At 40.5% G+C, this 14,443-nt stretch overlaps 1 protein-coding gene across 10 annotated transcripts in view; it reads left to right on the top strand.

Moving 5' to 3' along the window:
* GRK4 (G protein-coupled receptor kinase 4) overlaps positions 1 to 14,443 on the top strand; it is a 304,831-nt gene that overhangs the window by 67,869 nt on the left and 222,519 nt on the right. For 4 of the 10 annotated variants that reach the window (XM_056555011.1, XM_056555010.1, XM_056555012.1 and 1 more), the window contains exon 4: positions 7,590 to 7,747. The exons of 4 other annotated variants lie outside the window; for them this stretch is intronic. In XM_056555011.1, the coding sequence (XP_056410986.1) occupies positions 7,693 to 7,747 (55 nt within the window). In that variant the 5' untranslated portion in view covers positions 7,590 to 7,692. Of the gene's footprint in view, positions 1 to 6,674; positions 6,796 to 7,589; positions 7,753 to 14,443 lie in introns of all 10 variants that reach the window. 2 more of the 10 variants (XM_056555009.1, XM_056555014.1) reach the window with 2 other exon arrangements.

Consider the following 14,443-nt stretch of genomic DNA (forward strand, 5'->3'; position numbering starts at 1 on the left):
TAAAGGGATTATAAACGTACTAATTTGGTTAAAAAGTTTGTGATTTTTTTTTTAAGCGCAACAATAATAGAAAAGTATGTAATAATGGGCATCATTTTAATTGTATTGACCCTCAGAATAAACATGTCATTTTTACCATAAATTGTACGGCGTGAAAACGAAACCTGCCAAAATTAGCAAAATTGCGTTTTTCGTTTTAATTTCCCCACAAAAAGTGTTTTTTTGGTTGCGCCATACATTTTATGATATAATGAGTTATGTCATTACAAAGGACAACTGGTCGCGCAAAAAACAAGCCCTCATACTAGTCTGTGGATGAAAATATAAGAGAGTTATGATTTTTAGAAGGCAAGGAGGAAAAAATGAAAACGTAAAAATTAAATTGTCTGAGTCCTTAAGGCCAAAATGGGCTGAGTCCTTAAGGGGTTAAGGGGTAAAAAGGGTACTCCGATGAGGAAATTTGTAAATTACTTCTATTTAAAAATCTTAATCCTTCCAGTACTTATCAGCTGCTGTATCCTACAGAGGAAGTTCTTTTCTTTTTGACGTTCTTTCCAGTCTGACCACAGTGCTCTCTGCTGACACCTCTGTCTATGTCAGGAACTGTCCAGAGCAGGAGAGATATTCTATGGGGATTTGCTTCTAATCTGGACAGTTCCTGACACGGACAGAGGTGTCAGCAGAGAGCACTGTGGTCAGACTGAAAAAAACTACACAGCTTCCTCTGGAGCATAGAGCAGCTGATAAGTACTGGAAGGCTTCAGATTTTGAAATAGAAGTAATTTAAAAATCTTGAACGGAACTGGAGTAGTCAGCTCACCCGGTCATCTGCACGGCAAAACAGCCTCCAACTATAGCATCAAAGAGTGTAGAAGCCAGCGGTAAAAGTAACTTCACCTTTTATTCATAAATCATGCATCTGCTGAAAGGTCACATGACCTGAAACGCGTCCTGACGAACGTTTCCTGAGTTTTATTCCATTTCCATTGTTCTTGAGATTGATCCATGTCGATGTTTTAACTTGGACTGAAGGTGAAGTTACTTTTACTGCTAATTTACAAATCTGTTTAACTTTCTGGCACCATTTGATTTGACAACATTTGTTTTCCACTTGTTTCCACCGGAGTTCCCCTTTAACTTAAATGGGGTCTGTTAGGGATCCGGTATTTTACCGTAGTAGAGCGGAGAAAAAAAAAATAGGCATGCACTATTTTTTCCTCTACTCAACTCCTGTCGTTCTGACAGAGCTCCATTCATTGGAGCACAATGATCGTGTGAACGAGCCCTAAGTTGTGCACAATGTTTAGATCAGGCTATCCCATGGAAATCCCCTAACTTGGGGAACTTCTTAGTTGGCCTTAGGCTAAGTTTCCACTAGGTTTTTTTTCTGGCAGTTTTTGGAATATTGCCACTGCAGTTTTTGAGCCAAATTCAGAGGTGGATCCATAAGGAAGGAGAAGTATAAGTCCTTCCTTTATATTTCCGATTCCTTTTGAATACAATTCTGGCTTTGGCTCAAAAACTGCAGTGGCAGATATCCAAAAACTGGAAAAAAAAAAGTGGAAACTTAGTCTTAGGGTACGTTCACACGCGCAGGTTTTTTAGCGGGTTTTCCGCTCTTCTCGGCTTTCCGCAGCCGATTTTCCACGGCGGAATGTACACTGCGGGAAATCCGCCTCAAGCCCCATTGAAGTCAGTAGGGACTGTGGCGGATTTTCCGCAGCGTAAATTCCGCCGCAGAAAATCTGCCATGCCCTATTTAGAAATGTTTTTGGTCTTAAAGGGGTACTCCAGTCCTGAGACATCTTATCCCCTATCCTAAGGGGATGTTTCATCGCGGAGGTCCCGCTGCTAGGGACCCCCGCAATCTTGTATTCGCCACCCACCTGTTGGAGCTGCACGCCATGGTGCCAGCTCAAACAGGGGGGTGCGAATACAAGATTGCGGGGGTCCCCAGCGGCGGGACCCCCGCAGTGAGACATCTTATCCGATGTCTAAGGGCCGGAGTACCCCCTTTAAGCTGGGTTCACACTGTGTGTTTACATTTGACTTGATTTCGATTTTAACTTTTTTTTTAAATTGCTATATTAAATAAATTCCGCACGATTGTGACCAGCAAAAAGGAAAAGAAAAAAAAAACATGAATCACAATGCATTTTTTTCTTTTATTATGTTAGTCTGTCTAAGGGCTCGTTCACACAGCCATTTTTAGTCTTGAGTTGAGCGCTAGAGATAAGCGAACTTACAGTAAATTCGATTTGTCACGAACTTCTCGGCTCGGCAGTTGATGACTTATCCTGCATAAATTAGTTCAGCCTTCATGTGCTCCGGTGGGCTGGAAAAGGTGGATACATTCCTAGGAAAGAGTCTCCTAGGACTGTATCCACCTTTTCCAGCCCACCGGAGCACCTGAAAGCTGAACTAATTTATGCAGGAAAAGTCGTCAACTGCCGAGCCGAGAAGTTCGTGACGAATCGAATTTACTGTAAGTTCGCTCATCTCTATTGAGCGCAGGAAAAAAATACTGCCTGTATAATACCGAACACCTAACGGACCCCATTTAAGTCAATGGGATTCGTTGGGACCCTGTGATGTCAGTTGTTCTCCGACCCCTACTGGGTCCTTTCGGCACAAAAAAAAAGGGCCATTAGGACCCTGCACTGATCGGAGCATAATGGTATAGTGAACTTAGCCTAATGTATATGTTTATATCCTTTTCCAAAATATAAAATGCTTACATTAAACGTTCTTTCACCGACCTCATCTGCCTATTGTGTATGGGCCTGTTAACAGAATGACATCTGGGATTTGTGGTTTTGCAACAGCTGGAGGCACCCTGATTGGGAAACACTGCTTTGAGGCTCTCTTTTTTTTTTGTTGCACAGCCGTAAATCAAACCAAGCTCCTCGTGTTGAGACTCAAGTCCAGTTGCAAACAATTGTCATAGGATCTTAGCCCCAGCAGTCATGCTTAGCAAATCTGCATTATGTGGGAATTAATCAATGTTGGTGGGAGGTAGTATAGATTTTTTTTTTTCCCCCTGTTTGCTTGGTTTATTTTTACACACTTTTTCTCAAAATTTACCGTAATGGTGCACAGACTTGAAAATCATGGGTTGTTTGACCGGCTGGGCCGCCTGCAATCTCCAAAACAGGGCCCGGCTAATTTCCCGTCCTCGAGGGTGGTGGCCGCTCTGCTCCGGAGACGTGCGGAAGTGACAGTGATTGGCATAGCGGGTTGTCACTTCTGCAAGTCTCTTAGGATGGGGGCCGCTCAGCTCCAAGTTCAAAGGCTTTCCAGGCAAGATGGGAGTTGTAGTTTTGGAGGCACCCCGTTTTGGTCAACACTGACCTATGGTATGTTGACATGTAGAAGATTTATATGACTGTCTCTTGCATAAATTCAGGTACTTACATAGAACAGGTCCTCAGTTTCTGAATTCTATGCAATATATTTGTTTCTTGGGAATGTATCTCTACGCTTCTGCAGAAAAGACCTTTTATCAGGGAGGAGTCCTTAAACTAGTTGTTGATATTCGGGGAGTGTAATTCTGCGTGCGCCGTACAAACTTAAATAACGCTGCACCTTTTCTTATAAAGGACCTTTATACCCAAGGTTCACCTGGCTGCATATGGAAGGGCTACAAATAAGATGGAAGATTTACACATGTGGACCTAGCTGCATATAGTTCTGGTACTTACCACAAGAGATAAAACTTGTTATATATCTCTATACAGATAACTAGATGCCTCAGTGTGCCTCAATAAAAGTGTCAGAGTATACACGAGTTCCGATATGTGCAAATAAACACTTCACTGACTCTCGGCGCTCACCCACCACCAAATAGCAACACCATAATATTATTATAAAAGTGTTCTAACCACTGTGACTGACTATTATACTCTGGTCAGCCCCATTATTCTAGACATTCATTTACCAGTACACACTACCCTCGATGGTCACAAATCAATGGATATGTTACAAACTTGTCTTATTCAGGTCCAGAGCTGCCTCCGTCCTCTTCTTGGCTTGCCTGTCACATGGCGATTTGTCATTGGATGACATACCGTTGGCCTATCAGCTGCAGCGCGGGCACAAGCGCCCCCTCAGTTGCGGGAGATTTAAACTGATCTGCTTCTAGCCTTCTTATTCCCTACATTCCTATACTGTTCTGACCTCCTGTGACCTGACCTTTTGCCTGATCCCTGACTTTGCTCCTGGCTCTTGACTTTGTACTTTTTCTCTCTAAGCTTGACCCTTGCCTGTCCTATGTTTTGTCTATGATTTTGTACTACCCTGCCCTCTTGTTTTTGACTCTCTGGCTTGTTCCTTTTAGCTCTTAGTCTTCTGATTTGGTACAGTTTTTGCCCGTGTGTTATTGACCTAGACTGTCCTGGCACTTCTTGACCTCCTGCACTTTTGTTCAGTGTAGGGACCGTCAGCTAGTTGGGCATCACTGTTTTAAGGTGTATCGTCTAAGTAGGTAGGGACAGAGGTTGGGGCTAGATCCATGTCTGCACTGATCCTTACCCCAGATGTGAAAGGATAAGGCAAAACAATTAAGTAAAACTATGTTACAATAATAATGCAATATATGAATACCTTTTGTAGAGTCCTATCTTCCAAAATCCTGAATGATGAAAACTCTTCTCCTTTTTGAGTTTGTTTGAGTTTGTTTCCGATATGAAAGAGCAATCAGAACAGCATGAATTTCCGCAGGATTGCTTCGGCCTGTAGCAACCTATCAAGCCTATGAAGAAATCTGCATAAGTTGGGCATGTGATGTCACAGCACACATACAGTGGTTTCTCAGATCCAAATTTCCTGACCAACGCGTTTCGATAACGGTATTGTCTGTCAGCTCTGGAACGCTTTAGTTTATGCTGTCCAGCATGTATACGTGCATATCACAGGATTAGTTTTAGTGCATTTTTGAATCACCTTTAGGAGACTGAAATGTTACTCTTGGACCCAAGAGTGAATATACTGTAGAATACAGTAATGTAATACAGAACCATAGGGAGCCCAGTTGTCATACAGGCCCGAAATCTCTCCAACCTTTAGTATATTTATGGGGCAAAATCTGCACGAGTATCTCTCCTCTTATTGGATCAATGAGTAGCGTTTATTTTTCAAGGCACACTTTTTGTTATATTAAAAAATATGCTTTACTTGGATTTGAAGGAGCCAACTTGCTTTTGCTCTGTTTGGTACATGGTGCCCTATTCATAATGTATGTATTATATCCGCAATGCTGTGTAATTATAAGATTTCTCCCTCAAAGCCATGTTATGTTCCAGAGTACTTCACCGAGCAACCCATTATAGAGTGCTGTAAATAAATGATGATGGGAAATGGTAAAAGCACAAGCAAGAGTGACTTCAGTTCACTTTTTTAAGTGCATTAATATTTCAGAAATACTACAGATACAGAGCTGTAGCTCATCTAAAAGCCAGTGTGGTTTTTTTTCTTCCATATACCCAACTATTATGTAAAGGCAATATTGGTTATTAGATTTTTGGGGGGTGACTGTGTGTGGGGTAGTAGTGCAAATTTTAATGCCCTAATGGGTGTGGATGCGCTGTGCCACCTGTGGGTTTGACACTGGGCCAAATGTGGTAGCAGAATCTAAGTATTCACCTGGTATTAACCCTTTATCCTCCTCCAGGATGCAAAAGTTGTGCTTCAGCTGCTGAGGAGATAACAGGAGATACCAGCAAGATTGGTGCCAGAATGCCCTTGTGCCAAGCACCAGTGAAACAGACAAGGGGGCGAACAGATGATAAGATTGCGTGGCAGGATTGAAAAGGTTGTGTAGCAGGGCTGAGTTGGCTGTGTAGCAGAGCTGAGTTGGTTTCAATTCAGCAAGTTGATAGCAGCCTTGATGAAATGTACAGGCATGGTCCACGATCCAGGTCATGCCCTGGAGAACTGGCAAGGTTCAAGAGATTAGGCAGGGGTAGGGTTAAAATAACAAGCACAGGTCAGGGGGTCTGACCGTGGCCAAGTGATCTCCAGAAACTGGCCCGACTCTCTACCTGTCCAGTCCTGTCCACACAATGGAGGAAGCTATTTATTGGGTTACTACATAATTATGGCAGAACATAGTGGCAATAACTGAAAAAAGGGCACAATTACATCTCGGTGTACAGATCATTAATGTTATCACTTTGCCAATTGATCAAGGCTAACGGTATATATATATATATATATATATATATATATATATATATAATACATCTGATGGCATAATAATAAAAATATAGTAAAATGTGTCTAGGTTACTGATTGCAATGGAAAGTTTCCGCTATTCTGTTCCTCATTATAAGAAGTCATCTTTTGGCGTAGCCATTATTGTCCCTTAACTGTAGAAGACCATCGATCCTGGGAGGAATCTGATTGCTATTACTAGTCCAGAAGGAATTGTTCCTTCCTTCACAAGGTACAATTGACAGATGTTTCTCTAGAGTTTTCTTTCAGTATTTTTGTAAATCAATAAAGTAGAAACAGAAGAAGAGTTTATCAATTTCCTCCCAAGAATAAATTTAGGTTCATTCAAAGCCAAATAATAATGACTTGTCTAATTATATAGCCATTTTCTTATATATTCCATACATAAGAAACGTACGTGGTTCATGTACAAACAAAAAAAAATGCTTTTTTTTTTTAACGAGAAGTCCCTACATTGCTGAGAATTTTTGGAAAAACCTTGGAGTATCTGGGCCCATTGAGATATTGATCCATGTCAGATTGGTAGCTGGTTCTTTAGAAATAATGGATGCTATTGATCTTTAGGTAATTTATTTGTAATCTAACTTTTCTTGTTCGTACAAATGGGGCTCAGTTTATGGTAATGGACTAAAAGAGACGATAAAAGTAAATACAAGACCATGCAATACAAAAGAGGAACACTTTTATCAGTGCTTTATTAAGTAACCACTCTTCTCTCTTGCCAACAGAGGATACTCCACAGCGGATCTCCTACTCCTAGCTTTCCCTACTTAGGGTGCATGCACACCACGTTTTCACTGTATGGGTGCCGGATCCGGCTGAGGGAGGGAAAACCGTGCGCTCCCGTACCTCAGCCGGATTGGCGCTGAAATCCATTGACTTGAATGAGCCGTATCCAGTTTTCTGACCGGACCTCAAAACGTAGTATAAGGCGAGATAAATCTGACCGTAATGGAAACTGAAACGTAGACAAAAACGCAGTGTGAACGCACCATAAGAATAGAGTATAGGTGGTGAATGTATGATTTCTGGGACCTTACTTCTTATTTGTTCCTATCTACCCCTACTTTAAATTGAGTGGCATGGTGCAGGATTGGGACTTGTTCTAGTGATTGTTGGAGCCACCAGAGATCATGTATTTATTACCTTATTAATAGGTGATACATGTTCTTAGTGTGGAAACCCCTAAACTACATATAACTTTTTTGGGGTGAATAAAAATTAGGTTTCCTAAACTGGACAGATTTTAAAAGAAGGAATTAAAGGAGTCAATGAAGTGTCATAACTTTTACAATTGCTGTCCAGGCATGTGTACAGAAATAACAAGTCTCAATCCCTCGTCTTTTGTCTCCTTAAAGAAAAAGAATGAATATTACATACAAACTTTGGATTTCATTGACGTCATCTAGAAAAACAAGTCTTGGAGATCGTCATTTCAGGCATTGAAGGCTGTGTTGTTCTATGCAGTGCTGTTTGAAGAAATGGAAGCTTCTTAGTCTTAGGATTCCTATGATGTGTAAGGTGATATACCTTCTACCCGCAGCAGTAGGATTTTAATGATGTAGCAATCTTCATTTGTTCTAAATAAAAATTTTATTATGAGAAGGACGAAACCATTACATTATATCATTTCTCTTTGTGAACATGTTTCAGCCCGACAAAAGCAGCTCTGTAAAAAGTTTCCTATTTGACGTCTGCTACGGTTTAATTTGCCACTTCTTAGTCTGTTTTTCAGTTATATTTAGCATGAAATGAGAAATGGCATGGCATAATGTTTGACGGCTACTGCTTGTTTCTGCTATATTTCATTTTCGGGGTAAAGGGGTACTCCGCTGCTAGGCTGTCACGCCCCCTCCCATAGACTTGCATGAGAAGCGGACTACCCCTTTAAGCTCTTACTCTGGGTCCAATCGTTATGCTTTGTGAGTATGTTTGCATGTTACTATGAAATCTGAAGTGTATTTAGGCGGCAGAAATCCAAAGCTCTTTTTTTTTTTTTTTTTTTTATTCTGTGAATTTGCTGTTTGCAGTGCTGTGGATCCACAAAAGAATGAGCCCCATTATCGGTGTAGCTAATCTTTGGCTCTTCCATACATAATCTGCAAATATAAGTAGAATGGATTTTCTTTACTAGCATTGGCTAAAAATCTGCAGCAGCGTTTTTGTTGCATATGAACAGGTTTTCAGAAACCTCTTTCACATGCCAGAGATGCAGATATTGTAGTAAAATCTATGCCAATGTGTGATGCAATATAGGGTGGACACCACCTACATGCAAAGGGAATGCAGATGTGCATGAAAAGCTCAGAAAGTAACCCAAACAGAAGAACAAGTATCATGTATTATCAAACACTCATCCCAAAAAATATGTTGCATAACCATTTAAATGTCTGAATACTCAGAAAAATTATATAATACATATAAATAAATATAGGGTCAAAGAAAGACCAAAAAACACAATTGCGGGAAAACATTAAAAACCGTATAACCCCTAAGGGAATACAAAAACATCTGCTGTGATCGTCCTAGAGAGATGTGGAGCGGCTCTATACAGCGCCCGCATCTCTGCACTATACTCCGGCCAGTGATGTGACTAGAACATCACTCATTCCTATTTTCCACCCAATCACAGCTCTCAGCGGGAAATATGAATGAGTGATGTTCTATTCACATCACTGGCCGGAGTACAGTGCAGAGATGCGAGCGCTGTATAGAGCTCCACATCTGTATAGCGCTCCACATCTCTCTAGGACGATCACAGCGGATGTCAGGAATGATACCTGCTGTGATCTTTCCTTAACTGCAGGTACTACTACTCCCATCATGGAACAGTGTGTGCTCCCTGCTGGGAGTAGTAGTACCACCTAAAAAAGAAAGAATAAAAAGTGAAAAACACAGACTACATTTTTATTATTGTCCGCGAAATTTTTAGTGCCCTGCCCGCCCACATAAATAGATCTCTGTTTAAAAATTAATAAAAAATGTAGTTCTAAAAAAAAGATACATTTCGTTAAATACAATTTTTTCCATCACTACTGTATCTTTTGAAGAGAATAAAAACCGCCTGAAAAAATCACCAAAGTTAAAACCCACATGGCGTTTTTCTTGGCGTTTTTTTACTCCCATAGACTTCTATTGGAGAAAAACGACACAATTCCAGGGAAGAAAACGCCAGTGGCTCAACATGCTGCGATTTTGAAAAACCAGCAAGGAGCTGAAAAACGCCAAAAAAGAGAGAAAAAACGCCAAAAGGATAAAAAAAAAGCTAAACTAAAAAACGGCAAGTGGAAAAAGAATTTTGCGATTTCTCATTAACAGCTAAAATCTGGCCACAGCGGTTTTTAGCCGAAAAGATGCGATGTGGCAGAATTGGCGTTTTTCTTGGCGTTTCCTCCCAAAAAAACAAGTAGGAACTTAGCCTTACAGACTCCCCATGAACCACCTTCCCAGGCTCCCCGTGAACCACCTTCCCAGGCTCCCCGTGGACCACCTTCCCAGGCTCCCCGTGGACCACCTTCCCAGGCTCCCCGTAAACCACCTTCCCAGGCTCCCCGTGGACCACCTTCCCAGGCTCCCCGTGGACCACCTTCCCAGGCTCCCCATGAACTACTAGTCATAATGTAGAAAGTAACCATCTAAAGTCTCTGGGTGTAGTTTTAGAATAATAAATGTCTGGTTGACCTGTAGGGTGGAGACTTAAGACCTACCTTGGATCCCCTTTGCCCCACCTGTAAAACTTTATAAATGCTAAACAGCTAAAATCTGGCCACAGCGGTTTTTAGCCGAAAAGATGCGATGTGGCAGAATTGGCGTTTTTCTTGGCGTTTCCTCCCAAAAAAACAAGTAGGAACTTAGCCTTACAGACTCCCCATGAACCACCTTCCCAGGCTCCCCGTGAACCACCTTCCCAGGCTCCCCGTGGACCACCTTCCCAGGCTCCCCGTGGACCACCTTCCCAGGCTCCCCGTGGACCACCTTCCCAGGCTCCCCGTGGACCACCTTCCCAGGCTCCCCATGAACTACTAGTCATAATGTAGAAAGTAACCATCTAAAGTCTCTGGGTGTAGTTTTAGAATAATAAATGTCTGGTTGACCTGTAGGGTGGAGACTTAAGACCTACCTTGGATCCCCTTTGCCCCACCTGTAAAACTTTATAAATGAAGCTGCCAATGTTTTGGAAGAATGAATCTTAAACATCACTTTCTTCTCACTCCCCTATTGGATATAGGGCTTTCTGTGATGGACATCCATTGAATATTTGAGTTACACCATTTCCATTGAAGAATTTCTACAGACAAACAACTAGTATTACTGCATGTCTGCTAAATGGAATTATATAAAACCCAATAGGATTATATGTTGATCATGCTTAGATTATGTCATACCTATTTGTGTAGAGCTTTGTTTGTGTAAATTGAGTCACATATGACTTGGAGAGATTTGTCTATTTCAGTTACTAAGTGTCCATGAAATTTCGGTTCAGTTTTTGGCAACTACGACATAAGAGTTTGGAAGCAAGAAAACGATGTCAGCCATAATAGTAATTTAAATTATCACAAAATAATCTCTGGTTACGCGAGCATCTTTGCTTTTGTTTTTATAGGACAATAAAAAAGACTTGTTCTGGCAACACTGTGCAAATTTAGCTTTTTCCACCAATGTCTGCTATGTGGCCATTGCATATGTCCTGGTAGATCAATGGAATCGTAATAGCAGCAGAAGAGGAATGTTATGATCTGGCATGGATGGTTAGTTAGGGGTGCATTACTCTTTAGTTACTTCATGTCATAGGTAATATAAATAGTTATATATTGTCTAATGAATGGGTCATCACAATGTAAACTAGCTGCATGGAAAATATATATATATATATATATATATATATATATATAATATATTTTTTTTTTTTTACATTTTGGGCTGTTTTACCTTTTAACAAGGCATCAGAGCCAGATTTCTTTCTTACATTGTCTGCTCCAAACCTATAAGCTTGGTTTAAAAACCCTGTAGACGTAGATTCAGAGACATGAAAGAGGCAAACAGATTTTTGGGCTGTTACTTTTAGGCTAACCAGCTGACATGACAGGTATTGGTTATTTTCTCCAAAAACCTTTCACTATATGATGACCGGCCTCCAGACTGTTACTTTCTCACATTACCATTTCTGAAGAGGGGATCTGTTCTGCTTGTAGGAGTAGTAATTTCCCAGACATAAAACTGTATTAAAAAGACTCAAGAACATATTTGATGGATGTTGTAAAAGGTACTTATTTGTTTTCTGTGCTGTTGTCAGGGTTATTGACCAGCTCTTCTTCATGCTCCTGTTACAATGAGGGTTACTTCATAGAGGAATGTTTTTTTTTGCCCTCAGCAGGCACAAGATTAATATTATTTTGGTGTTAAAAATACTCAAAGAAGTAGCATAGGTGTAGAAGTTGTGGCTTGGCTGAAATATTTATTTGAATGAAGGAATTTCCCACCGTGTCTACAGGGTCACCCCAAGATTTAAAGTTATCGCTTATTCACAGGATCGGTGGGGGGGGGTTCAATTGATAGGTCCCCCACAGATATCGAGAATGAAAGTCACTTGTCCCCCTAGTGAATGGAACTATATTGCACTGTTTAAAGGGGTACTCCACCCCTAGACATCTTATCCCCTATCCAAAGGATAGGGGATAATAGGGGTGTGAATCGCCAATAATTTGGCGATTCGAATCGCGATACCAGGGTGGCGATTCGATATATCGCAATATATCGCGATACTGTCATGTTGGCGATATATATCGCGATATTCCCTATTAAAAGCTTGGGAAAACGTATTCTAGCTGAGAAAGAACAAGATCCCGCGAGAGTTGTCCTGTGAGTGCGTACGTTCTCCTTCCTGTTTGTTCTGAGTCTGTAGTCTCGCGGTAGCAGCCTGCGAGTGGGACAGAGCTGATAACAGGTACACTGCCAACTAGTGGTCAGGAGTTTTTAAGTCTTATAAAAAAAAATAAGACAGACAAATAGGACTGTGACTCAGTGAGTGAAATACAGTAAATGTTAATTATAATAATTTATAAAAAAAAAAATCGATTCTCAGAATTTTAAAATCGATTCAGTATCGCGGAACAAAAAATCGCGATAATCGCGCGAATCGATTTTTTTCTTACATCCCTAGGGGATAAGATGTCTGATTGGGGGGACCCCCTCAATATAGCATGCGGCACCCACCTGTTTCTTGTCCGGAAGCGCTGGAGGGTCTGGGTCCACAGAAGTCTGTGACTTCAAGACGACCCCCCCCGTGTGACGCCATGCCCCTTCAATGCAAGTCTATGGTAGGGGGTGTGACAAGAAACGGGGGGGGGGCCGCATGCTATATTGGGGTGGTCACCAGCGGCGGGACCCCCGCGACCAGACATCTTAACCCCTATCCTTTGGATAAGATGTCTAGGGGTGGAGTACCCCTTTTAATTTACTCTCTGTTTGGCTCTCCAACATCTTCAGAGGTCCCATAGAGAGTGAATGGAGTGGAGGCCGAACATGCATGTTGTTGCTTCATTTACATGGGAGGCAACAGACCTCTATTCTTCTTCACCTGTCCTGTTTATAGTTGGTAACCCTAAGGCTATGTTCATACACTGTAAAATAAAATAAAAAGCTTTAAAGTGGATATAAAAAAACAGTCCTTTTTATCTAATAATATGTTCCACACTTTGGTCCTGATTTTGGCTAAAGCCTAAACGTTCTGTTTTTTACCAAAGCAACCAATCACAGCTCATTTTTGAGAAATGAAGACTGAGCTGTGATTGGTTGCTATCTGTCTGAGACAAAAAATCAACCTCACATTTGTCTCCATACAGGTTGATAAATTTGGACCTATGTGTGCACTAATGGCAGCTTTTCCATAGGCTTTATTAGAACATAATATTAGATTTAAAAAAAAAAGCCACTTTTTATACCATTTTTTTTTTTTTATAATTTCTTTATTTACATTTTACAGTGTGTAAACACAAGCTAAAACTTACCCTAACACTAGGCTATGCCTTCACTTACTGATCAGGACCATCTTTTGGTTTCCCATATTAAAGGAGTACTTGGACATCTTATCCCCTACCCTTCAGCTCCACGGGAGGTTTCTGTCCTCCCAGAGCTCGCCTTAGGACACCTGCGTTACGGTTTGACAGGTGTGGATTTTCAGTCTTGCTATTTTTTAGTGTCACTCTATTCTAAGATCTGTAGCATTATTATTTTTTCACCAATGGAGCTGTGTGAGGGCTTATTTTTTGTGGGATAAGTAGCGGTTTTGAATAGTACTATTTTGGGTTATGTCTTTATTACATTTTTTGTGAAGCGGGATTACCAAAAGCAGTAATTTTGGCAAGATTTTAATTTGTTTTTTTACTGTTTTCACTGTACAGTATCAATGACATGGTAATTATATTCTGCAGGTAGGTACGATTATGGCAATACCTCATTTATGAACTTTATTTGATGGTTTATTACTTCTACACTATAAAAATTTATTTTTGATAAAAAAAATATCTTGTTAATGCATCACTATTTTCTGAGAGGTATTTTTTTTATTTATTTTTTTTATACCGACAATGTTGTGTTATAGCAAATGAGTTGTTGTCGTTTTTAGTGGTACCATTTTGAGGTACATGAAACATTTTGATAAATTTTTATTTTAGTTTTACAGAGGCGGCATTAATATTAAGCCATAAATTTGGCGAGGTTTTTATAAATTTTTTTAATGTTTATCATGCGGGTTGAATAATGTTATATTCTTATTGCTTAAGTTGTTATGGATACCAAATATGTGTATGTAATTTTTGGGGGGAGGGAAAGGGAGATTGTATATGTTTGTTTGTTTATTTTTATTTATTATATATATTTATTTTGTATTTACTGTATTTTATTTGATTTTTTTTACTTTTTTTTTTACTTTTTTTATTTTTACTGTCCCACTAGGGGACTTGACACTTATAATACACTGCAGTACAAATCTTTACTGCAGTGTATTATCCCTATCAGTGTAATGCTGACAGCTGTCAGTGTTTCACTGATACACATACCAGATCAGACTTTGCCTTTGGGCAGAGCCTGATAGGCTTCCGTAGCCAGGTAACCAGGGGCCGTTCAGAGGTTACCAAGGAGACCCTGTGATTGTATCACATTGACCGCAGCACTGAAGGGGTTAACTGTCAGGATCGGAGCGCAGCTCCGTTCC

Source organism: Hyla sarda, chromosome 1 (assembly GCF_029499605.1).
Source record: "Hyla sarda isolate aHylSar1 chromosome 1, aHylSar1.hap1, whole genome shotgun sequence".
Classification (NCBI taxonomy): Eukaryota; Metazoa; Chordata; class Amphibia; order Anura; family Hylidae; genus Hyla; species Hyla sarda.